Source organism: Schistocerca cancellata, chromosome 1 (genome assembly GCF_023864275.1).
Source record: "Schistocerca cancellata isolate TAMUIC-IGC-003103 chromosome 1, iqSchCanc2.1, whole genome shotgun sequence".
Classification (NCBI taxonomy): Eukaryota; Metazoa; Arthropoda; class Insecta; order Orthoptera; family Acrididae; genus Schistocerca; species Schistocerca cancellata.
The window spans coordinates 1,208,011,496-1,208,038,759 of record NC_064626.1 but is presented as its reverse complement, the minus strand read 5'-3'; the positions used below and the strand labels follow the sequence as shown (position 1 = coordinate 1,208,038,759).

Below are 27,264 nucleotides of genomic sequence, written 5' to 3'. Positions count from 1 at the left end.
TTGGTATATTTTATGTAGGAGGGTAGTTTGAGGGTAATAGCCTGAAAGTTTTGGTCTATGAGAGCAAAAAATCTGTCAATGGGGGGGGCACCGTAACTGGCCACAATGGGGCATCCTGGGTGGTTGGGTTTATGGACTTTAGGAAGTATATAGAAAATAGGAATGTGGGTAGTGGTAAGACTGAGGAGAAAGCTGTACCACGGGGACACATTCTGGAATGGGCCTATGGATTTGAGGAGATACTAGAGATCCTGCTGGATTTCTGGAACATGGTCACTGTGGCAGGGTTTGTAGGGGATGAACCTGCCAGCTGGTGGTGTCCTTCTGCCAGGTAATCCTTGCAGTTCAACACAACAGCGGTGGAGCCTTTGCCAGCAGGTAGGATTATACGGCCTGAAGTAGCTTTTTGGTGGTGGATTGTTGTTCTTTCTGTGCATGTGTACGGTTAGTTTGCATGTTGAGAGGTTTGAGGACTGATGGTGAGGTGAGGTTCAAGGTTAAGAAATTCTGGAAAGTTAACAGGGGTTGATATGGATGCAGTGGAGTGGATCAAAGCTGGATGGAGGTGTGAACTGTGTCAGGCAGGGTTCAACATTGGTATTTGGTTGAGTCTGATTGGTAGGGCTGGTGGTGAAAAAGTTTTTGCACTATAGGGATCAAGAGAATGAGACAAGTCTTTAAGAAGTACTGCTTAATTGAATTTGGGAGTGTGGAAAAAGGTGAGGCCTTTGGAAAGGACTGGTAATTCTGTGGGACTAAGGCTCTTGGAGTAATGGTTTGTGGCTGTGTTTTGGGTCTGTTTAGGTACTGGATTCCGTGTGGTGCGGCAAATGTTGTAGGTGTCCGAGACAGGGTTTGTCAGCTATGAGGAGACGTGGGGGAGGTTTGGAGGTTGTTGTATAGGTGGTGGACAGTGGTAATCCATGCAGGAGTAGGAAGTGAGCAGGTTGGAGCGTTTTCTGAGATGGCATTGTGCATGTTCGTCTAGTTCCTGGAGGGCAAGAGTTTCAGTCTGAACAGATGAGGTCATCGTGGAAAGAAGGATGGCAACCAGAGATGGGTAATTTGATGGTAAGGCCATTTGGGGGGATTACATGAGCCAAACAATATTACAGGAACAGTATGTGGGACTGGGTTCTGGCTGAGGATAAGGAAAATTTTCTGTACTGCACAGATGGAAGGAGCAATGATTAGTGGTGTGGAAAAAATGTGAAAAAAATATGTAGATCAAGCAGAATTATGTCCGAAAAAATATGCAAAAATACATCCAAATATGTGGTAAAAAGGATTAAACAGATGAAATATGGAGAAAAAAGATGAAATATGGGAGTATGTTGATAGTGGAAGAGGAAAACCATCTGAAATTGCCGTGAAGTCACAATGTGATCAAAGAAAAAATATATAAATAAAAGAATTTTCTAATCTGGGTTGCATGCTTGTAGTTGGGTAAGTGTGAAGAACTAGAACGGCAGATATGACTTGATTAGGTGGAATTAGTATGTGTGAATTGGAATAGAGAGAAGGAGTGGGATATGGGGAGGGGATGGTAGGATGAGGTAAGAGATCATGTGGCACAGGAATGATGCAGGAAATAACGTGGAAATAGGGGAGAGTGCCACAGGGCGAGTGATCTGTTTTAAGGTATAGGATTAATGATATCAGCAGGAGTAAGTGGGACATGATATGCTGCATCAACAACCGGTGTGGTCTTGTAGGCATCTGTTGTGCATCACTGAGATGGATGATACAGTGAAACTTACAAATAGAGCATTCACTGCAGTTCATAAGACATCAAGATAAACACAGGAAAGAAGAGAGAGAAGAACAGATATTGAGTATAGCAATGCATTAGAATATAGTAACAAAAGAAACCAGCACTGTGTTAAAGATGGAAGAAAACCCATCAGGCAAAATAGAACAATTGAAAATCCAGGTTGAAATGTAACAATATTATGAAAAGGATAGTTGCTACTCACCATATAGTGCAGATGCTGAGCCACATTGTCACAAATACAGAAGAGTGATGCAGGGAAAGGGATCAGTTTGAAGGTATAGGATTAATGATATCAGTGGGAGTAATATGGAAAACTAATCTTACATCTGCAGAAAAAACCACAATCCACAACCTACAAAAGGATACCAACCTTATAATCCTACCTGCTGACAAAGGCTCCACTACTGTTGTTTCGAACCACAAGAAGTACCTGGCAGAAGGACTCCACCAGTTGTCAGATACATCCCCCTACAAACTTTGCCACAGTGATCCCATTTCAGAAATCCAACAGGATCTCCAGGCTCTCCTTAGGCCCAACCTAGAACCTCTCCCTGAAATACATCTCTCTCCTCACCTCTACTACTCCCCACACTCCTAACTTCTATAATCTTCCTCAAGTTAATAAACCCAACCATCCAGGCTGCCCCATTGTGGTCAGTTACTGTGTCTCCACTGAGACAACCAACACCTTCAGCCTATTACCCTCGACCTACCCTCCAACCGTTTCCTCCACTGACTCTCCATAGTTCCCGTTCCTTTACCACAAGGTGTCCCACTCGTCACTATTGAGGCCGCCTCTCTTACATACCTAATGCCCATGGCCTTACCACTGTTGAACACTACCTTTTCCAACACCCAATGGATTTCAAGCCAACCCCCTTCCTCACACACAATTCCTTCTCCTTTGACAGCATTACCTACAAACAAATATCAGATATGCTTATCGGCACCTGCATGGCACCATCGTATGCCAGTTATAGATTGACCACCTAGAGGAATCCTTCCTAAACACCCAGAATCTCAAACTCCTCACCTGGTACAGATCCCCTAATAACATCTCTGTGATCTGGACTGAGGTGAGGACACCCTATCCACATTCTTCCAGGATCTCAATACCTTCTCCCTCACTTGCTTCATCTGGTCCTACTCTATTCAACAAGTCACCTTCCTCGATGTTGACCTCCACCTCAAAGATGGCTATATCAGTACCTCAGTCCATACCAGACCTACCAACCACCAGGAACTTCAACAGCTGCCACTGATTCCATATCAAGAAGTCCCTTCCATACAGCCTAGCCTTCAGTGGCCATCGCATCTGCAGTGACAAACGGTCCCTCTCAAAATATACTCACTGCTCACTGAAGCTTCTCAAAATATATTCACTGAGGCCTTTAAGGACCAGGATTACCCTCCCTTATACAAAACCAGATCTCTCTGCTTAATCTTCCCAGTCACCCACCACCTCCCAAGGTCCCAGCATCTGACCACAGAGGAGCATTCCCCTCATGACTCAGACCACCCAGGACTGGAGCAATTGAATCACATTCTCTGCCAGGATTTTGACTGCTTCTCGTCTTGCCCTGAAATGAGAAATGTCCTACCCACTATCCTTCCCACCCCTCCCACATTGGTATTCCACTGCTCACCGAACTAAACACAATGTCCGCATCCATCCCTGCACATCCCCTGCTCCCAACCCATTTCCTCATGGCTCATATCCCTGTAATAGACCTACATGCAAGAATTGTCCCATACATCCTCCCCCACTGCCTACTCAAGTCCAGTCACAAGCATCACCAACTCATCAAAGGCAAGTCTACATCCGAAACCAGTAATGTGATCTACAGGCTAAGCTGCAACTGCTGTTCTGCATTCCACATAGGCATGACAACCAACAAGTTGTGTGTCTGCACGAATGGCCACAGAGAAACTTTGGCCAAGAAACAACTGGCCCACCCTGTTGCTGAGAAAGTGACCCAACATGATGTTCCTCATTTCAATAATTCCTCACAGTCTGTGTCATCTGGATCCTTCCCACCAACACCACTTTTCTGAATTGTGCAGATGGGAATTATCCCTGCAATATACTATCTTCCCATAACCCTCCTTGCCTCAACCTTTGTTAGTCATTGTCCTTACCTATGTAGCCCCTTCCCTGTTACCAAGCAAGATGGTGCAGTGGCTAGCACGCTGGCCTTACATTTGGGAGGATGATGGTTCAAACACACATCTGGCCATCCTCATTTAGATTTTCTGTGATTTCCCTAAATTGCTTCATGCAGAGGTTCCTTTGAAGGGACACAGCCGACTTCCTTCACCATCCTTCCCTAATCTGATGGGACTGATGACTTCACTGTTTGGCCCCCTCCCCCTTCCCTGTACCCATTTCAGCACTACACAGCCCTCTATTCCACCAACACACCCAATATTTTTACCTCTCTCCTTTTCTGCTGTCCCCCCCCCCCTCCCCCCTCTGTCCCACGCCCTCCACCTAACCTCCCAACTGCACCTAGCAGCGCCACCCTCTCTCCACCTTGTCCCTTTGCACTCTCACCAGTAGTGCTTTACGCCCCCCTCCCCCCCCCCCTCCCATGCTAACCTTCCATCTCCCTAACCCAGCCTCCACCTTTCCGCCACCTGGTTGTATGTCCCATCATGCACTGCTGCTTGTAGTCTGGCTTCAGCTGCCAGTCTGTGGTCATGTGTATGTGAGTTGCATTTCTGCGAGTGTGTGTGTGTGTGTGTGTTTTGTCTATTTTTGATGAAGGCCTTGTTTTATGACAGTATTTTTGTTCTGCCTATCTGAGATTAAGCGTTTCTGCTGTATGCTGTATGTTTTCATAATATTATCACATTCCATCCTGGATTTTCTATTGTTAATTTTGCCTCACAGCTTTTCCTTCATCCTTACACGTGTTGTTTTCATTTGTCACTATTTTCTAATACATCTGTGACAAAGCAAGCTGGGATATTTTTACTTCCCTCTTGTTTTGCCATCTGCCTCCTTAAATTCATTTTTCACTTTTTACTAATCACCATTAACATACCTGAGTATAATCTGCATTTTCATAAGAGAAAGATTCGCCCACAATTTTGAAGAGTATAACACCAGATCTAATTTTGTGCTTAGTTTTATGTGTGTAATTGATTTTCTAAATTATTTTGACTATTCCTAGTGAATACTTTCATGATAGGGTGATATCAGTAATTGTTTCGTAACTTAAATTCCATTGTTGATGTATAAACAAATATAAATTCTATACTAATTATAAACATTTCGAAGACGAAATACTAATAATCTTAAAGTATCTATTTGGCTCTCTTCAAAAACAGGTTAGCAAAGCCCATCCTTAATTAGTTCCAAAGTAATTAACAGTTTAATCAAAAGCATTGTTTGCATAACTATATATGTTAATTTCATGATTTAAACAAATAATTCAGCCTAACTCTTGTAGTAGAAGAAACTGTTACGAAGATGGAATTTTTCGATGTATTCATTTAATTTAATGAGTTAAGCTTTAATTGTAATTTCTGTAAATTAAACTTCGAACAATGTGTAGTTTCAGCACCTATTTTTGTGAGGATATATAAGGGCCCAATTTTTGGTCCCGAGTCAACAATGCTTCAACTTAACTGTGAAATAAGTTTTACACACTTAGGTCATGTGTTAAAACAATGATAGTGTCTGCTCCAACATACCTTTCTATTCATCAAGAGCTGTGAACTTTGTGGTTAGGTTTTTACTGCTTGTAGATGTTCAGTAGTAAACTATTGTAGCAGTATGTGTAGGTTTGCCTGCAAACTATTAATAAGGCTTATCGAATGTTCAAAAAATAGTGCACTGGCCAAATAACTGTGTATTATTGGGGGGTTGTAAACAGTGAAATTAAAGTACGGTGACACACAACTGTGCACCTGTTGGCTACATTGTTTACAGTAGTCAGTGTCGGAATTACAAACCCAATTTTTCAGCCAGCGTAGCAATGCAGGACGTCGACACCAAGGACAGTCAACGAATAAATAAAGAAGGCAAACCATCACACAGTGTCTGTCCTTTTTTTCTCTTCTTTCCTGTGTTTGTCTTGTCACCTTACAAACTGCACTGCACACTCTATTTATGAGTGACACTGTATCAACCATCTCAGTCATGCACAACAGATGGCTCCAAGATCATGCGCATTGTTGATGCAGCATCTTATGTCCCACATTACAGCCACCGATATCGTTAATCCTATACCTTGAAATTGTTCACTCTCCCTGTGTCACTCTCTCATATTTCCACATGTTATTTCCTGCACCTTTCCTCTGCAACACTGTCTCTGTCTCATCCTACGAACCCCTTCCCATCCCTTTCTCTGTCTCCTCTCTATTACAGTTTGCACCTACTAATTCCACCGAATCCAGTCATATCTGCTGTCCTCGTTCTCCACACTCACCCAACTACAGGCATGCAACCCACATTAGAAAATTCTTTTATTTATATATTTTTTCCTTGATCTCTTTGTGTCTTCGCGGCAATTTCAGATGGTTTTCCCTGTTCACTATTGACTTCCTCCCATATTTCATCTTGTTTCCCATTATTTCATCCGTTTCACCCTTTCCGGGGGTTTTCCCACTTATTTGGGTGCATGTTTGTTAATTTTTTGGATGTAATTCTACTTTATTTACATTTTTTTCACGTTTTTTCCACCACCGTGCATCCTTGCTCCTTCCATCTGCATCAATACAGCAAAGCTTCCTTATCTCTAGTGAGAACCCAGTCCCACACACTGTACCTGCATTGCTACTTGGCTCATGGACCCCCCCTCCCCCCCAAATGGACTTCCCATCAAATTACCGAACTTCAGCTGCCATCCTCCCTTCCACAATGACCTCCATCTTTTCCGATTCAACATTGTCCTGTAAAACCACATCAGTCAATCCCAAACCTCCTTGCAAAACCTTCTCTCCATCAGTAAAATTCTCCTGCTATTCAATTCCAAATTCCTGGATCCCCTAGCACACATTGAAACTCTTGCCCTCCAGGAACTAGACCAACATGCAGATTGCCAAGTCATAAAACTCTCCACCCTGCTCACTTCCTACTCCCACCTTGGATTACGACTGTCCACCACCTCTACAACAACCTCCAAACCTCCACCACATCCCCTCATAGATGATAAACGCTGTCTTGCAGATCTGCTACATTTACCCCACCTTCCAAAACCCCTCCCACCACCCACACAGAATCCAGAACCTAAACAGACCCGAAACACAGTAGCAAACCATTACCCCAAGAGCCTTAGCCCTGTGGAAATACCAGTCCTATCCAAAGGCCTTACCTTTTGCCCCACTATCAAATTCAATCATGCAGTACTTAAAGACCTTCTCTCATCCGGTCCCTACAGGGAAACACTTCTTTGCAACCAATCCTACCAATCAGACTCAAACAAAGACCAATGTTGAACCCTGTCTGACTCAGTTTACTCCTCAGTTTAACCTTGATTCACCCCCATACCCCCAAATCACGCCTGTCAACTTTTCAGAATTTCTTACCCTCGATCCTTACCTCACCATCATTTCCTAAATCCCTCAACATGCACACTAACCTTACATCCACAGAAAGAACCACAATCCAGCACCTAAAAGCTGGTCCTGACCTTATAATCCTGCCTACTGCCAAAGGATTCACAGCCATTATTTTGAACTGCAAGGATTACCTGGCAAAAGGATTCTGCCAGCTGTCACATTCACTTATAAACCCTGCTATAGTGACCCCGTTCCAGAAATCCAGCAGGACCTCCAGTCTCTCCTCAAATCCTTAGGCCCATCCCAGAACCTCTTCCCAGAGTCCATCTGTCTCCTCACCCCTACCACTGGCCACAGTCCTACCAACCACCCAGGATTGCCCCGTTGTGGCCAGTTACTGTGCCCCCACTTAGAGAATCTCTGCTCTCGTAGACCGACATCTTCAGCCTATTACCTGCAACCTACTCTCCTACAGAAAAGATACCAACTATTTCCTCCACCAACACTCCACAGTTCCTGTTTCTTTGCCTTACGGTGGACTGCTCGTCACTTTTAATGTCACCTCCCTTTACACTAACATCCCTAATGCCCATGACCTTACTGCAATTGAACACTACCTTTCCCATTGCCTGATGGATTCCAAACCAACACCCTCCTTCCTAGTTAGAATGACCAACTATATCCTCACCCACAATTACTTCTCCTTTGAAGGAATTACCTACAAAACAATTTGGAGAGTGGCTATGGGCACCCACATGGCACCACGCTTTGCCAACCTATTCACCTGGTTCAGATTCATTGACGACATCTTTGTAATCTGGATTGAGGGTGAGAACACCCTATCCACATTTCTCCAAAACCTCAACACCTTCTCTCCCATTCACTTCACCTGGTTCTACTCAGCCCAACAAACTACTTTTCTAGATGTTTACTTCCATCTCAAAGATGGCTACATCAGTACCTCTGTCCATATCAAACCTACCAACCACCAGGAATACTTGCACATCGACAGCTGCCACCCATTCCACACCAAGAAGTCCCTTCCATACAGCCTAGCCACCCATGGCTGTCGCATCTGCAGTGACGAGTGGTCCCTCTCGAAAAACACGCTCTCACTGAGGCCTTTACAGACTAGAAGTGCCCTCCCAACCTTGTATAAAAACAGATCTCCCATGCCTTATCTCCCCAGTCACCTACCAACGTCCCACCATCCTGCTACAGAGGAGCATTTGTCTCATGATTCAATACCATCCAGGACTGGAGCAACTGAATCACCTTCTCCGCCAGGGTTTTGATTACCTCTCACCTTGCCCTGAAATGAGATATCTCCTACCCACTGTCGTTCCAACCCCTCCCACAATGGTATTCCGTTGGACACTGAACCTAACTCTATATGGCATAGAAAGGGGTAAAATGTGCTGCTGTAAAACTTTTCAATAAATTACCATATGAAATAAAATGTCTGAATGACAGCAGTAATAGTTTCAGAAAGAAACTGAAATCATATCTCCTTGACAACTCATTCTATACCATAGATGAATTCTTGAAAAGGAATAAATAAATCTATAGGTATAAATAAATCTATAGGTATAATATACGCATTTTGTGCCATAAAGGGAGTGGGGTAGATAAAAAAATTGTAAGCTTAAAAAAGAAATATTTATTCATGAGTGCATTTCTTATGTACTTGACACAGTAGTTACTGTGAGAGTGATCAATGGAACAAGTAACTGACTTAACTACCCTCATCCATCCCTACAAAACCCCTGCTCCCAACCCATTGACTCATGGCTCATATGACTTTAATAGACCTAGATGTGCAAAACCTGTCCCATACATCCTCCCACGATCACCTACACCAGTTCAGTCACAAAAACCATCTGTCCTATCAAAGTCAGGGCTACCCGTGTAGCCAGTCACATGATCTACAAGCTAAGCTGCAACGCTGTTCTACACACTACAAACTGTGGCCAAGAAAACACTGGACCACCCTGTTGCCGAGCATGCCACCCAACATGATGTTCTTCAATTTAATGATGCTTCACAGGCTGTGCCATCTGGATCCTTCCCACCAAAGTTTTTTTTTTCTGAATTACGCAGATGGGAACTCTCCCTGCAATATATCCTATGTTCCCATATCCCTCCTGGCCTCAACCACGCATCTAGTCCGTTTCCTGTTCCCATTACAGCACTACGCGGCCCTCTATTCTGCCAACACATTCAGTGTTATTATTTCTCTCCTTTTACACCCCCCCCCCCCCTCTTACCAATCCTCTGTCTAACCTCCCGACTGCATCTTGCTGCCCTACCCTCTCTCCACTTTATCCCTGTGCACTCTCACTAGCATTACTTTATCGTCCCCCACCCGGACTTTGCTATCTCTCCCTCTCTCCACCCCAGCCTCCTCCTTACTCGGTTCCCTCTCCCATCATGCACTGCTGCTTGTAGTCTGGCTTCAACTGTCGGAGATTGTGACCATGAGTTGCGCGCGCGCGCGTGCTTGTGTTTGTGTGTGTGTGTGTGTGTGTGTGTGTGTGTGTGTGTGTGTGTGTGTGTATTTTCGACAAAAACCTTTTTGGCCGACAGCTCATTTTCCGACAGTCTTTTCATTGTGCCTATCTGTGACTCAGCATATTTGCTATATAATGAGTAGCAACTATCCTTTTCATAATATTTTTAAATTATCCTTATAAGATCATTTGGGGTGATATGCAATTAATCGTCACATTTGTACCTATTTGGCAGCTGAGAATACTCACGTGACATTCAAACACCTTGTGAACATACCAATAGTTAGTGTGGTGCATTTATCAGTGTAGAGTGACTGACGAAAATTACCTGAACTTACTATAAGAATACACCATGCTATGTCTTGAATTGATGTTTCAGGATGGAGAATGGTATTTACAGCAGGACGGAGCATTTCCCCAATACCATTGCGATGTAAGGGCCTACTTTGATGAACACCTACTGGACAGATGGATAGGACAAAGAGGTAGTACCGAGTACACTTCAGGTCTCCCAGATTTGACCCTATTATATTTTTTCTGTGGGGGCATATGAAGTACAATGCATATAGCACAAGACCAACTTCTATCAATGAGTTAAAAGCAGCCTTTGAAAATGAATGTGCCAAAATACAAACTGCAATGATGGCCAAAAATTTTGTCACTTGCAATAAATGGCTGGTTTCTATGTTTGTTTGCAATATTTTGAATTTTTTGTGTCTTAAGAAATACTAGTGTTACAGTCCTGAAAAGAGTGTATACAGTTTTGGGACACACTGTATAATATGGTTTAGAATAAAAAATATTCATGACTGCACAAGTTTCATAAACAAATAACATGCCATATAAAAGGAGAGTAAAGACAGTTGTAGAATGAGCTCACCTGACATACTGCTACTATTAAACAAATGAGGAATTTCTTATAAACAAAAAACATCATACCATAATGGTGGTGTACCGAAACAGAGAGTCCACCACAATTACACAACAAGATTTGCCTTTGCATAAATAGTTTATATTATTGCTTTTTATTTATAAGTGTTGGTAAGAAATTCTGTTGTGAATGTGTCATTTGACTAAAGCTGTAATGCGAGGTATGAAGAATCCCTCATATGATTTCCATATTTTTGGATCCCTGGAGGAACATGTTCTTGGCCATTGACTTGCTTTGGATGAAGAGGTGCACGTCTAGGTACAATCATGGTCCCATAGGCTACCACAAACATTTTTCCATGAAGGCATTGACCATCTTGTCTCACAGTGGGATAAATGTATTGAAAGTTATGAGGATTACTTTTGAAATAATTAACAGGTTAGTTATCTTTTTTTGAATCTGTCTCATTTTCATTTGACTGACTCTTATAATTTGAAATGGTGTTCTAGCACTTAAGAGCTAACATGACTCAAGAAGTGGTCAAGTGACCAAGTTGAGGAAGAAGAGAGAAGGGCAGTTTTAAGGTCCTTGTTAAGTGTAATAACTGTGCTGCCTAAATGCCTCCGGTGTTAGTCTGTGACAATGTGATAGGCAGTTTGACCTTATTCATTTGTGGTAAAATAGTTTGCAATTGTGGAAATACATTTTATTCATTGTGAGTTAGCGTGAACAATTGTACTGATCTTCTTATGAGACTCTGTTATTCAGTAGCATGTGTAAACTAAATACATGTGGGGAATTAATTGGCATTAGCAAGTACTGGACCACACCACTGCTCAAGTAAAACATTGCCTACATAGGAACTAACTGTGTTCTTGCACCGCTATACTAAAATCATGTTTAATTATTGTGGATATTAATCTCTGTACAGCTGCCAATTTAGGGAATGTGTTTGTTGACCGTAATAAAATTAAAGTTAAGTCAAAATCAGTATTAGCAAACATCGCTGTCCCAACAGACGATTTCCAGTTTCTTATTTGATGTTTCATATTTAATTGTGCTTTTAACTGTTCATTGACTGTTTGATAGGCTGGAGTATTGAAACTTTTTGGCAGAGTAGAACTGTGTGGCCGACCAAGATTTGAACTCGGGACCTTTGCTTTTCGCAGGCAAGTAATCTAGCATCTGAGATACCCAAGCACAACTCAAGACCCTTCCTTATAGCTTCACTTCTGGAAGCACCTTTTCTTCTACCTTCCAAATTTAACAAAAGTTCTCCTGTGAAACTCGCGTGAACAGCACTCCTGAAAGAAAAGTTATTGCAGAGACATGGCTTAGCCACAGTCTGGGAGTTATTTCTGGAATGAACTTTTCACTCTGCCTCTTGGTAGATTAAAACTGTGTGCCGGGCCAAGACTCGAACTCAGGACTTTGAAGGTAGAGTGCTTGCCTGGGGCAGGCAAAGATCCCTAGTTCGGCAAAGATCCCTAGTTTGAGTCAGTCCAGCACACAGTTTTAATCTGCCAGGAAGTTTCATATCAGTGCACACTCCACTGCAGGGTGAAAATTTCATCTGACTGGATTATTATTATTGAATTTATACAGGATACAATGCAATGGGACACAGCCAGCCCCTAGACCAATAGTTGAGCCATGAAATGTATAAATGGTTATGTACTTAGCTACTGGGAGTAGTATCAGACACATCACTATTGGTTGGTCTCATCAGTGAATAATCAGCAGTAACATGTTACGTTGCAATGGGGCAGGCTCATCCAGAATAGAACTGTAATCTGCGTCCCATTCCATGATCTAGTTCGAGATTGGGTGTCGCAGTAAATGTTTAGGCCTTTGAATAGTCTGTGAGGGAGCTCTGAGCAGACTTAGCAGTGCAATCATTGTGCATAGGTGAATGTAGCGTATAGCAGTAAATATTTAAGCCTGTATCGGAGCTCTGAGCTACAGGCTTAGCAGTGCAATCATTGTCCGTAGGTATATGTTCCTTACAGCAGAAGGCCACAGTAATGTGCAATACACAGAGTAAATGCCAATTTCATGCCGTCATATTTTCTGCTGCAGTCTCTGCTGCACACATCCAGGATGCTAATGTTTGCATTACTTTTCACAGAGTTGCCAAGTATGTGCCACTGCAGTCCATGCTGCAGTCATCATGGGCTGCCACTGACCACACCAATGCCTGCTGGTATAGCAGCTTTTCTTTGCTGTTCCACTGCATCCACATGCTGCTGCCAGTCCACACTGCCGTCATTGTCACTGCTCCTGCCTGATCATGATGCAGCCATTGGGTCATACGAATAAAACAGAGAATATGGTTTATACTCAAATTTTCAATGAACATTCCCAGGTTTGCAAGAATAAAGTGAATCAGAGAATATGCTTCACTTGAGAATGTTCTCACAATATGAATCAAATTGTGGGGCAAGTTGCTTAAAACAAAGAACAGAACAGCCTTCAATGCCAGTGGTAGCAGCCATGTGTGGGTAAGGTGTGCTTCCTTGTGCGTGTGTGGGAGGGGGGGGGGGGTGCACACATGCCTGTTTGCTTTGCACAAGAAGGCTTTGGCCCAAAGCTATAATGTGTGTAACAGTCTTTTTGTTGTGCCTGTCTGCAACTCAGCAGGTCATCTGTATGGTGGCATTCCAGCCTGGAGTTTCCACTGTTTGTTCTCCCAAAATAGTCTGCAGCTAGCAAGTAGCTGTTGCTGTTTAACACAGTCCCTGCTAAATGAGTAAATGATTAACACTTACGTGAAATCTGTTTCTGGTGTTCATTCATGCAACAACTATCTGCAATCTCTCCATGTAAATATGCATATCGATGTCCACACAAATTCAGTAATGTTGTTGTCTTTTTCTGCAAGACGGTATTTTTTTCAGTGATGTATTGTGTAAATATGAACAATGTTCTGTGCCACATACAATCACTATGTTTAGGCGACTTTTTAGGCCTATTATTGATTCTTGAACAGTGTTCTTAAATTTGTGCTTCAACAACTTTACAATTTATCTGATGAATTCTTTCACTGGACTCTTGTTTGTTTGTGAGTGATAATATGGTTTATGCGCTATTTTTCATACAAAGTTAATAAACTGGTCATTGTCTGAAAAATAGAACACTGAGAATAATGAATCAAAAAATGAAACCAAAATTGTGGTGTTATGTACGTTATCCATCCAATACCTTAAGTTTTTCCGCTTTATGACTACAGACTGATGTTTTACCAAAGGAGTGGTGGAGAATAGACTACAGAAATGATTTTGGTCCATTTACAGCGTACACTCAACAGTTACATAGAAAGCTCTTAGTACATAAAGCATACATTTATCTTTCTGTTACAAATGCTGTAAAATTTGTTTAGGAAAAAGGATAACTGTAAATGATGCAGGTAATATAACTTCTATTATAAAGACCAACAAAATGAAAAGTTGCATTTTATTAAGGCAGATAGAAAAAAGCACTACATTTTATCCTCTGAAACATTTTATCCTCTCAAGCAAATTCCTGCAGAGTCTCACATGTACTAATATCGAATTGTCATTTCTAGCCGGTTTTTGGTTTTGTGTGCTCTTCCCAGTCTGAGTAACCACCTTTGTAGTGTTTTGCCCTGAAACAATGAAGTTCATCTCTTGTAATGTTATCCTCATGAATGTGGACCACTTAAGAAAAACAAATACATATTTTACAAAAGAATCAGTATGGTTATTAAAATCCTTCAAGCAATGAAAGAAAACAATGTGTTAGAACAATGCTGTATTATCATAAGCTCTAAAATAAACAATATTTGATTTATTGGTAAAACTGTTGAATTCCACCAGATTAAAGGAAAATACAGTACAACGGAAAGCAGGGATACAACTTGCACGTTCCGAATGGAAGGAAGTGTCAGTCAGTATCCTAAATCAGTAGACATACATGCTGGGTGACATGACTGGAAAGCAACAATTGAAATTTTTTAAAAGAAATCAATTTCCTGTTGACTGTAGAAATCATTTATTTTTACTATTGCAATTTTGGCCTTAAGGCCATTATTAAGTGGTATACTGCCAAAGGTAGTCAATCTTTATAAATCCTCCGACACATGTTCTTGTCATTACCACATCTGAGCCTTTTTAACAATGTTAACATCTTAAAACAAATATCAGTAAACCTTAAGTGAATAGTGAAACAGATAATTCTACAGTTAATGCTGAATATGTCGTCTGTTCAAAAGTTCTATATGACTGTAAATGCCAACCATGAGAATTTAAACAACTGAAGTGATCCACAGACAGAACCACTATCTTCAAATGCCCATAAGATTTAAATTTGTGTGCCTGTACATAAAATGCTGTTAATTGTCACATAAGGAAAACCAATCCCTTTTTAAGACATTGTGGCATTGACAGCCATGATAAAAAGACAACAATTAACACATAAACGCAAAAGGAGTTTATATATCTGCTACAATCCATATAAATCACAACATAACTAACTTATACACATTCAGAGATGAACTAAAAGCATTCCTCACTATCAATGCAATGTGTAAACATAATAGATTTGAAAGTAATATAGGAGGTCTGTTCAAAAAATTCTGGAAATTTGTCCACAAAATTTTTCTACGATTACCTTTTACTTATTGTGCATGGGCTCCCTCAAAATACTCTCCTCCACAACCGACATACAGCTCTTGATGCAGTTTCCCCTTCCAGAAGCAGTCTTATATGCTTCTTGCTGTGTTGTGCAAAGCGCTGTCTGCGAATATTCTTTTATCGATGCAAATCTTTGTCCTTTCGATGGTGTTTCCAACTTTGGAAATAAAAAAGTCTCTACAAGGGCCAAGTCTGGTGAGTAGAGAGTATGAGGTGGCACAGCGGTTTAATTTTTTTGTGCTTTAGTCACGCACCAACAGGGGTGAATGTGCAGGAGCATTATCGTGATGCAAGCCTCAGGAATTGTCACATTTCCGGCTATTTCCTTCTAACAGGCATCGTGACACACCCTGATAGTACCATCGATTAACAGTTTGTCCCTGTGGCATGAATTCATGATGAACTAATCCTTCAAAGTCAAAGAAAACTATCAGCATGGCTTTGACACTTGACCTAACCTGATGAGCTTTTTTTAGTCTTGGAGATCCTTTCCTGACCCACTGTGAATACTGAACCTTAGTCTCAACATCATAACTGTAGATTCATGTCTGAACACCAATTATGATTCTCTAAAGGAACATCTCATTCTCATTTGCACAACCCAAAAGCTCTTCACAGATTGCGAGGCGCCGTTCTTTCTGGTCGTGACTCATGGGCTGTGGGATGAACTTGGTGGCAACATGATGCATTCCAAGATGCTGTGTTAGGATTTCATGGCATGATCCAGCTGAAATGTTACATTCTTCTGCAATCTCTCAGACAATCAATTTTCCATTGCCAAGTGCAATTCGTTGATGTTCCTGAATGAGCATTCATTTTTAACTTTCATCTGGCCTTTCTTAAACCGATGAACCATTCGTAATACCAAGTATGGTTTAAGCATTCATCACCGTAGGCTTTCTGCATTTGGTGAGTCTCTATAAAGGTTTTTGTGAGTTCCAAGCAAAATTTAATGCAGACACCTTGCTCCTCTAACTCTGCTATCTTGAAATTCGCAAACCGTGCGATGTTCCACTCAATGCAGCACTGAACAAGAACTAACAGACATACAATAATGAAACTTCCGGAGTTATACATTAAACACAGGTGTGTGCAGGGATGCCAACCACATTTTGCTCCAACACACCACTGGTGCAAAATTACAAATGTTCTGGGGAATTTTTTAAACAGACCTCGTACGCATGGGGCAATCAAAAAGTTTCCATTCTAAGGCCACACAGTCCAGAAACAGTATGCCAATCACGCAAAATAACAGTGAGCACTGAGGCAATCATCCCATTGACACAAGTTGAAAAGGTTCCTTGAATGGATAAGCGTGGCCTCCCAGATTGACAAGTACCTTGGGTTGAACTCTGACCAATACAGAACTTCCCAGAGGTTTTGCCTTAATTGCACACTGTAATTTCCCCAGCATTGTGCAGTACCATTCACCAGTCATGGAGACACAAAGTTTGACAAATTTTGTGAGAAAGCAAGTCTCAGTTATGCCATATCCAGCTGGCTGATTGACGGTTAGCACAGCACAGCTACAAAATTGCAGGAATGCTGACTGGTATTTCCATCTGCAGTCCCATATAGTAATGCACTTCTGTGTGGTTAAGAACAAGAGATTTAGTGGACAGATTATGTGCAATAGGGTAACTGAGCATTTGTAAAACCAAGAATGCACGTGCTGTCCTTTCAGTACATCTGTTGTCATCTTTAAAGTCGAGAGATGTAGAAGAAAGTGCAACCCTATGCCACACTGGTCCGTGTTTATAGTAAACTGAATGAATGAGCCCAAGTCATTGTGCTGGGGGAAAATAAAAATCAAAACATCACACAACCATCTTCTGCCTGACCTACACCCTCCACACACTGCAGGTTAAACATCTCATTGGGCTTTTGATGAACTTGATGTTGTGCATAATTTGAAAAATGGCAAATCGTGACTCATCGGACCATACAACATGGTTCCAGTCAGCTACTGTTCAATTTCTGCGTTGCTTGGTCCATGAAGACATTCAGATTTGTGTGCTGCTGTAAGTTATGGCATCTTGCAAAGCACCTGACTCCAAATGTTCACTGAATGCATTTGCCCTCACAGTGTTTACTTGGAAAATAGTTGAGCTGGATGTCCATTGACTTCCTGCCTGGTTTGAAGCTGTCTGTCATTAACAATATGTGACACTTGCCTCCAATACTTGTCAGATCCCAATGTGTCAGGGTCCCAGCAAAAGACCACCTCCTTGCCAAGGTTTCGGAGCCATGTAAAAACTCGTGGACAAGCTGATCAACTGCTCTACCAGATACATTTTGTGGACCGCTTATAGCACATTGAGTGAGTCAGAACGAACAAGAAACCTTGTACTATTATGCCTGTGAATACACTCCAGTGCCATCAAAATGCCATGTAACTCCTCCGCATCATAATTTGTAAATTGTTCAGAAGATGCACTTTGAAAACTCTACCACGAAAAGCAACTGAACAACCAAGAGCATTCTCTTGCTGGGATCCACTCGTATAAACAATGATAAAACTACAATACATACTTAAAATTGAAGAAAACAGAGTTTTACAAACATAATCTGGAGCACAAGTTTTCTTGTACTGCGTAAAGCTTAAAGGTTAAAGGTGCGCGCGCGTGTGCACACACACACACACACACACACACACACTCACTCACTCACTCACTCACTCACTCTCTCTCTCTCTCTCTCTCTGTAATGTGGGAGGTGGGGGCAATGAGTTATCTTAGGATTAGGCCAGGAAGATAATGGGAGACAAGGATGTGCTGTAAGGATAGTTCCCATCTGGCAGCTCAGAAAAGCTAGTGGTGGTGGGGAGGGTCGAAATGGCACGGGTTGTGAAGCATTGAAATCTTACAGCACATCCTTCACTCCTGTAAGTAGGTCATTGACCCCCCGCCCCCGCCACAGTAGTGTGTGTGTGTGTGTGTGTGTGTGTGTGTGTGTGCGCGCGCGCAGTGCCATATACCCGCCCTAGTTGTGTGCTTTTATTTTAAGGGCATAAAAACAACTAGGATCATATGCAACCATGACCATGTCAGAACCATAGAACATGATGACAAAAAAAGGAGTTAAAAATTACTACATGTTAAGCCCAATCGACAGGAGGAAAGGCAACTAAAAACAGGAACTTTGAGAAGGATCCATAAAATATGCCATAGAGAAACAGAGCTCCTGAACTAAAGGTTAAATATCCTTTGCCATATTGCTTTGATGGATAAAAAAGTAAAATGCGCGTGACAGCCCACGCATCGTTCCCTAAAATGGCTAGTAAATCAGATGGAAAACATAAATCAGAACATAAGTGGTTAAAAAAAGGGCATTCTGTCAGGAAATGGCAAACTGTCAAAGGTTGAGGGCAGTAACCACAAAGTGGTGGGGGAGCACCACTTAAAATAGTTGTGAGTTGTCATCTCATACCCTAGTCTATTAAATCACATGCCCTGCCATCTGCCGCCTGTCCCCCTCCACCTGTACCCCTAGCTAGCCCACAGACAGCTCCTCATTCTCCCAACAGCCATTAGACACTCCCCTCCTCCCCCCCAACCCCCTCCCAACTCTCTCCATCCCTCAACCCCATCCCACCACACCCACCGCACTCCCGTATACTCACAATGGACCACGAAAGAGCTGACAGTCAACTGAGCACAATGTAGGGGGACAGAGGTGTGTGTGTGTGTGTGTGTGTGTGTGTGCGCGCGCGCGCATTCATGTTTTTCCTACACGCTTGAAAAAGGAAGTATATCCTGAAACCTAGCCAATCTCTGTACCTTTTGTTTTTGTATCTATCAACAATGCAGCGCTTCTGCCTTTTGGTGAATCATCTCCTTGGTTCCTAAATACTTCGTAAGTACTAACAAAAATATTGTACTGTTTCCAATAACACAAATCACTTTGAATTCAAGTTCACTGGCACCATAGACAGCAATGACACATTACAGGCTAAACAGTGTTCTGGGTTTGTGGTGGCGGGGCAGGAGGCAGACAGTGTTAGCAAACTTGTGAATCTCCACAACTCATGTTCAACACATTGGTGCACTGCTAATTCCAGTTGAATCCAGTGCAGCCAATAGAGATAGGTTTCCCATGGCATCGAATATAAAGCCATTTTTAAGATAGGTGGGAATTTTAAACCAAACATTGGACATTTTTATATTAATTACGAGTATAAGATGCACCTGAATTTTGGAGGTAATTATTCAAAGAAAAAAGTGTGTCTTATGTCTGTAAAATAGGATCACTGTCTCTGGTGTGGACACAGCTGATTCCAATTCCCACATGGTGAATAGCATATGGCAGAGCTCCTCATTTCATGAGACGAAATGGAGCCCTCTCATCTCAACAGGAGTCTGTTTGGATGACACCATGACAGTAAGAAAGTGTTCAGCTAAAACCTGAGCCATGTTTGTAGATGCGTCCACCATGACCCCATTTTTGAACAAGGCCATAAGGGGAGATGTACCACCCTTGCCTGAAATCCACCTTATTGAGTCCCAAACTTGTGCAGTGGAAGTGGACCAATTAATGGAAGTCCTTCCAGGAGTTCCTCTTCCATTTTCTTATCACTCACCTCTCTTGAGATCTCGGTGTCTGAATTTTGGCAAAGTTGTGCACCTGGATCTGATTGCTGAGTGACATTCATCATTCCACCAAGGGACAAGCTGTTGTCTGAGATAGTTTGCTAGACTGGGGAATGGAATCTGTGGCAGCTCATTGGCTCACACAGGTGACAATTCACCATCTCCTGGGCACAATCCTGTTATTCAAAGATGGCCTCGTGACAGTATCGCAACGAATTTGCCCTTTGGGCCATTCATCCTCATGGTCTCCTGTTGATCACCATTTGAGTCAGCCAATGAATCTACACCAGAAAGTAGTCACTGAATGCAAATCTGTGACCACTTATCACCAAACTGAGACTAAAATAGCTGAGGAGCAAAAAACGAAGGTCAGTGGCTGAAGATGACCCTGAGCTGTAGAGAAGTGTGTCATTTGACCAGAGCTCAAAAGGCAGAGATTCTCTGAGTGGAAGAGGTGCTTGATAATTCGACCCCTGCAGCAAGTGGCAACCACATCCAACAGCACATTGTGTGCATGGAAGTCACCCACAAGGTGGAATGAGTGTGGGGGAGTGCCCAGATGAGGTCTGTCAGTGCATCTGCATCCAACAGATCATGAGGTGAAAGATACAAAGAACACACTGTGATTTCAACTGGTGAGAAAACTTCCACTGCAACTATTTGTATGGCCAGGGTAAGAGGGAAAGAGAGTGGTGGTACCTGTCAGGAATGAAAACAGTCACTCCAGCCTTAATCCTGTCCCCAGTAACATTTTATGGGTGGTAGCCCCATAATGCGGGTGTGTTGGTTACTTTAAAATTAGTTTCTTGTAACCAGATGTAGAACTGTCTTTCCTGGTCCGGAAGCTGTAGTTCTTCCAAATGCGATCAGTATTCATTTAAGTTTCAGAGCAATAGGAAAGTCCCTGTGGCAACCACTGATGAGCGATGGTTGTCCTTATCCTTCTTCCTCGGCGGTAATTTACCTCAGAAGTCATGGGGGCACAACAGATGGTGCCCAGCTCTCTGGTTCCCCATCTGGATACCAAGTGTTCTCAACAGAAAAATCACCACCAGAAAGGGAGTTCGCTGGTTTTGCCGGTACTTTTTTCAGTTTCAAATGACTTTTTGTGTGATGTTTTTCCTTATTTACGGGAGGAGTTGCTTGTGGGTAGTGAGGACAGCTTAGTAGGCTTCCGATAGCGTGCACTGGTAGGTGGTCGATGTCCCATCATCGACGGCTTCCGAATGATTTTAGGTTCAAGTGGAGCTTTTCCCCCACAGGTACTCTGACAAGTGCATGTACTCGTACATGAATCTATAGTCTGGGTTTGTGTGGAGTCATGACACTTGGCAAATGGCTTCATGTGGGCCAATGGAAAAGAAGTAGCAAACACCAGAGGCTGACACTTCCTGTACCATACTGGGTGATCCCTTGAGCAGATTACACATTTTGGAGGAAGGGTACAAGAGTTGCCTGTCCTCCCATTACCCATTACATGCCATAGTGGTATGACTAAATCTTTGACATTTGAAGCACTGCAATGATTTGGGAACAAATGGGCGAACCTTAAGACAGATAAAGCCTGCAAGAATATCTTCAGGCAATTCCAGAGTGTTGATTGTTAGAATGAATGTTGCAGTTTTTTCCAGTATGCCATTGACTCTCCACATATACTTCTGTACTTATAAGACACCCGTATTTTTTTATTCTTCATGTAACTCCTCAGCGTCCATCTCCATTATATTGCAGCAGGTAACCCTGCCTTTACAGAAGTTAAGAGTGTTATGAAACTCAACCTCAACAGGATATTCACCTAAGGCCTTGCATCTCGGAACCTTAGATACTTGGTTTGATGTGGCAGTTTCAATGAGAAGCTTCCATTAAAACGTCATTTAACTCTTTTTAAGGACCCAGCAATATCACCTTTTGAATATACAAAGAGGAGACTTCCTCAAGACTCCCTCTGTCCTCTAGATTGCAATGAAAGTGTTACTGCAGACTAATACCCTGTTACTATAATCCCAGGACTTCTTCTTGGATCGACTGACCAAGTGAGCTCTCTTTGTTGGGTGTAGGTACTACCTAACAGCACATCCATCCTGTCATAAATAGATGTGAATTGAGGTCACTCCATAGGTATCCCAAGAGCTGCAAGTAATACAAATGTTGAGCTACACAGGGCCCCACATGCCTGAGGAAGCCTTATACAACTGGGGTGTAGCAGGTGGCCCAGAGGTTGCCCACTAGAGACTATTTCACCCCAACAGCCAATCATCACACAGAGATTATATATATGGGGCAGGAGGGGGGGGGGGGGGAGGGGGGGTGAGTACCTTACTCATGGTCCACGATGCCCCTGTTCTTGTGAAACACACAACATTCCACTCTGCATCTAACAATGGTCCCTGGAGTGGCAAATAGCCAGTCCCCAACTCAGGAACCGGGGTTGCCATGCCCATATCCAACCATTTCTGGTAGAGCTCACTGGGAAAACACCTTGAGACCCTCCCTTCCCTTTGTCAGGCTCCTTCGCTGTGGCCTGTCTGGCTTGTGTGACCCTGCCAGTAGCTATGCTACTGCCGACATAGCTCTCAGTGATACTGAGACATGCAAACCTCCTGCCTAGTACTAAAGCTGCCTGCAATAACTCCCCAGGGAGGAAATTTCATCAAATTGGAATTGGCTTCTTGGGGGAGTTCCCAAAGTTGACAAACGGGAATTGATGGAAACAGTCTGCACTGACTGCCTCACCTGCTACGCTGTCAGTAAGTCTGTGCTGACTACTGAAGCTATGGAAACTGGAAAGTTCCTTGTGGCAGACATCATTTTGAAGCTTGGAGCACCCCACATGATGATCTCTGATCATGGAAAAGTTTTTTTAGTCAAGATTGGTATCAGAGGTAATTTCATGTTGCGATGTCAGCCACAGTCTGACAACTGTTTACCAGTCACATATAAATAGCCTGAAAGAACACTTTAATATGTTGCAGGCAGATATGTTCTCAGTATATGCTGATGTAGAACAGGGACACTGGGATGAAGGATGAAATACTGCCTGATGTGACATTTGCATAAAACACAGCGAAGCAAGACACTACAGGCTTCACACTGCTTTTTCTGCTTCATGGTCGCAAGGCAACAGATAGACTGCTCATTCAAACTGGACAATAATCACAATCATTACGCGAAACAGCTCATGACCAGGACTGAACACGCAGGCAGCTTGTTCACATTATTATCCCTGGATGACAGCACTACAATGCCAAGCACTGGGCAGTGAGATACAGCCGAGGAGACTTGGTTTGGACTTTTACACCTATGCAGTAAGTAGGACTATCAGAAAAGTTACTAAAGTGTTATTTTACGATGTATGATATGCTTTGTCACTTGTCAGACATCACATAAGAAATCAAGGATTATGACCCATCACCAAGAAGACAAAACCACAGAGATGTCATCCACATCCTCCATATCAAGTCCTACTACAGTCCAGATAATACAATTTGATAGATAAAAAAAGTCTATTTACCAAGTGCAGCAGGAGAGAACACACATAGAGATTAAAGCAATGTGCAAGCTTTCTGAGCCAGTAACTCCCTCTTCTGGCAGAAGGGTTGAAGGAGAAGGAAGAGGGATGAAGGAAAAGGCCTGGCAAAGTTTAGCAAATGGACAGAGTTTGGAAAAGTCACCCGGAACCCCAAGCGGGTTGAGATGGAAAGATTAATTGTTGTCAACTGCACTGGATGGGCTTTGAAAACCTGAAATCTTAAAGGTGGAAGGTACAGTAATACATGAGACAGAGATTACTGCTAAAACATTGTACAACAGTTAATAAGAACAGAAATCTAAGTGCTTTATATATGGTGGAGGTATGGGGCAGGAAAATTTAGATAGTAAGAAATAAAAGATACAGAAAACTAAAAGGGAATCAAGAGAGGAACAGTTACAGAGAAGAAATGTTGAGACTAAGGAAATAAAATAAAATAATTACATAAATTAAGGCCAAGTGATTGGTGAGAACCAAGGCCATGTTGTGACACCAGTTCCCATCTGTGGAATTCTGAGAAACTGGTGTCTGGGGGAAAAATCTAGATGGCATGTGTGGTGAATCAGGCACTGAGATCACGACTGTCATGTTGTAAAGCATGCTCTGCAACAAGATATATTGTGTGTTGCCATTATACAATTCTGTCCATGCCCATTTGTCCTAAATGATAACTTGGTGGTGTCATACCAATGTAGATGGCCAGACAGTATTTACATAACAGCTGGTACATGACATGTCATTTCACAGGTGGCTCTCTCTCTGTCTCTGAATCTATCCAGCATGCTCCGTGAGAAAAATCGCGACATAGCAGTGACTAGTGTAGTGAAACCGGGAGCGGGATGTAAAAATGTTGTAGACATTAACTCTCAGACGAAATTAATGCAAGAAAATGACTTTATCGTCTGTATAATGGGTTCAAACGATGTGGCAAAAAATGAAGCAGAGGTTTGCGTGAAAACGCTACAGAATTTTTTACAAGCCAATAAATGCAGAAACACAGTAGTTGCCAAACTTCCTCATAGGCATGATCTGATTTATAATTCGTGTGTAAACAAAGAAATTCGGAAAACAAACATTAAAATAAGGAAACTGTGTTCTCAATACACTAAGTGCGATGTACTGGATATAAGCAAGCTACATGGAAATCTGCACACGAAGCATGGAATGCATTTGAACTATGATGGGAAAAGATTTGTTTGTGATCGTGTTAGTGAAATAATCAAAGAAAGACTTGTAAGGGATAGAACAATTTATCAGCTTCCTGAACATCCTTCCAACAGCGAGGAAAACAAAATAAACAAGAAAGAAGAACGAAAATACAACGCTGCTGACGTTCCTAATTTAAACTAGAGGTATGTGATGCTGTAAATATGATTCCCAATTACCAAATCGTGAATACGCCCGAACTAAAAATTTATCACCATAATGTGCAATCCCTGCGTAATAAGATCGATGAAATTAACGTTCTATTAACACATGAACTTAATGATATCTCAGTGTTATGCATTTCAGAGCACTGGCTTAACCCAGAATTAATCCAGAATACGAAAATAAACAAATTTGTCTTGGCTGCTTACTACTGCAGGAATAACAGCAAACAGGGTGGGGTAGCAATTTACACAAAGGATAATGTAGATTTTATTACACTACCTGACTTAACTAGGGCAAATGTCGAAAAGGATTATGAAATTGCAGCTATAAAAATTACTCAGTTCAACCTGGTTATTGCTACAGTTTACCGATCACCGTCCGGGAATTTTGAACTTTTCTTAAACAAAATGGAGTCATTGCTAAATAAAGTAAATAAAATGGATTGTGAATTGATAATCTGTGGTGACTTCAATATTGACTTCCTCACGAATAGTGGAAATAGGGAGACCATTTTGAACCTTGCAACGTCCTACAATTTAATGGCTGAAGTAAAAGCAGCTACCTGAGTATCAGAAACTTGTCAAACAGCTCTTGATCAGTTTCTAGTAAAGAAGAGTTTACACAACACCTCACTAAAAATTTTCAATGCAGGTTTTAGTGATCATCTTGCTCAAATATTAAGCATAAAAGTACAAGGCAGTATTATTAACAACATGTCTTTTAGAACAGCATATCGAAGTTATAATCAGCATAATGTGAACTACTTCAACAACTTATTACAGAAAGAAAAATGGCTAGGAGTGTACAAAATGAACGATATAAATGAAAAATTCGACACTTTCATTGATACATTAACCCATTTCTTTGAACTTGCATTCCCACTGAAAACATTAACCATACAGGGAAACTCTAGAACAAACAGTTGGATCACAAAGGGAATAAGGGTTTCATGCCAGAAGAAAAGACTACTTCATGAAATATGTAACTCAAAAAATTCCTCACCTGTAGTACGCGCATACTATAAAAAATACTCCAAAATATTAAGAAAAGTAATAAAAGCAGCAAAAATAATGCATAATGATGAAATCATTTATAATTCAGCTAATAAATCAAAGGCTATGTGGAGTGTTATAAAAAAAGAATGTGGAGAATACAGACAACCTTGGAAAAATATAACACTATCACATAAAAATAAAAAAGTAACAAACCCCTTAGAAGTAGCTAACACATTTAACAACTTTTTCACAGGTGTTGCTGAAAATATGTTACAATCAAACTTTAAGAGCATCCAGGCAAATGAATATAAAATAAGTACATGTAGAGGATCAATGTACATCAGTTCTGTTTCACAAGATGAAGTAGCTAAAGCAATAAAAGGACTAAAAAATTCCAAATTGGCAGTTATTGATGGTATACCTGCAACAATGTTAAAGAAGAGCGCATCAAACCTAATTGAAGTACTCACACATTTATGCGACTGCTCACTTCAGGCAGGCACTTTCCCTGATGTGTTAAAAACATCAAAAGTTATTCCTGTATTTAAAAAAGGGGATAAAGACAATGTAAATAACTACAGACCCATCACAATTTCCTCCTGCATCTCTAAAGTACTGGAAAAAGTTATGTATGAGAAACTTATGAAATTTATAAATAAAAACAGCATCCTATGTAATGAACAACATGGATTCAGAAATAAGAGGTCAACGACAACTGCTGTCTATGAGTGCATCAATTCCATCCTAAACCTGTTGGACAAAAAACAGGAAACAATAGGAGTCTTTATTGACTTGTCAAAAGCTTTTGACATGGTGAACCATAAAATTCTGCTATCAAAGCTAGAAAGATATGGTATTCGAGGTCTGTCCAACAAGTGGATCAGTTCCTTCCTGACAAATCGTATGCAGGCAGTGTGCGTCAAGCACACAAATATTGAACTAAAAACTGTATCTAATCACTTATCTGACTATAAACAAATAAAATGTGGTGTACCCCAAGGATCCGTATTGGGACCCCTTCTGTTTCTTCTGTACATAAATAATCTAAGCTTAAATATTGATGCACACAAATCAATCGTATTTGCAGATGACACCACGATTCTACTAAAAGGAGACGACGATGAACAGTTACAGCAGACAGTAAACACGGTCACGAAACAACTTAGCAGCTGGGCACAGAGTAATCAGCTTGTAATAAACAGTAAGAAAACCGTTGCTCTAAAATTCCACAATGTTCCTAACAAGGACATGTTTATCCCATCAGTCTCTATCAATGACGAACCAGTTGGTAACAGTACTGAAACCAAATTCTTAGGACTTTGGCTGCAGAGTAACATCAGATGGAATAAGCATATTGAATGTCTCAATGCAGAACTGAGCAAAACATGTTATCTTCTTTGTTCATTAAAATCATGCTGTAGTGAGAAAACAGTATTGAATGCATATCACGCGTACTTTCATTCTC

The 27,264-nt window shown here is 41.6% G+C and overlaps 1 protein-coding gene and 1 long non-coding RNA gene across 3 annotated transcripts in view; one reads left to right on the top strand and one right to left on the bottom strand.

The window, feature by feature from the left end:
- Nucleotides 1-13,195, top strand: part of LOC126094712 (uncharacterized) — a 77,709-nt gene extending 64,514 nt beyond the window's left edge. The window contains exons 3-4 of the long non-coding RNA XR_007521862.1: nt 10,172-10,277; nt 12,792-13,195. This is a non-coding gene — a long non-coding RNA (uncharacterized LOC126094712). The remainder of the gene's footprint in view (nt 1-10,171; nt 10,278-12,791) is intronic.
- A 904-nt stretch (nt 13,196-14,099) lies between these two features.
- LOC126094676 (uncharacterized) overlaps nt 14,100-27,264 on the bottom strand; it is a 261,576-nt gene continuing 248,411 nt past the window's right edge. For both annotated transcript variants that reach the window (XM_049909190.1, XM_049909200.1), the window contains one exon: nt 14,100-14,288. In XM_049909190.1, the coding sequence (XP_049765147.1) occupies nt 14,225-14,288 (64 nt within the window). In that variant the 3' untranslated portion in view covers nt 14,100-14,224. The remainder of the gene's footprint in view (nt 14,289-27,264) is intronic.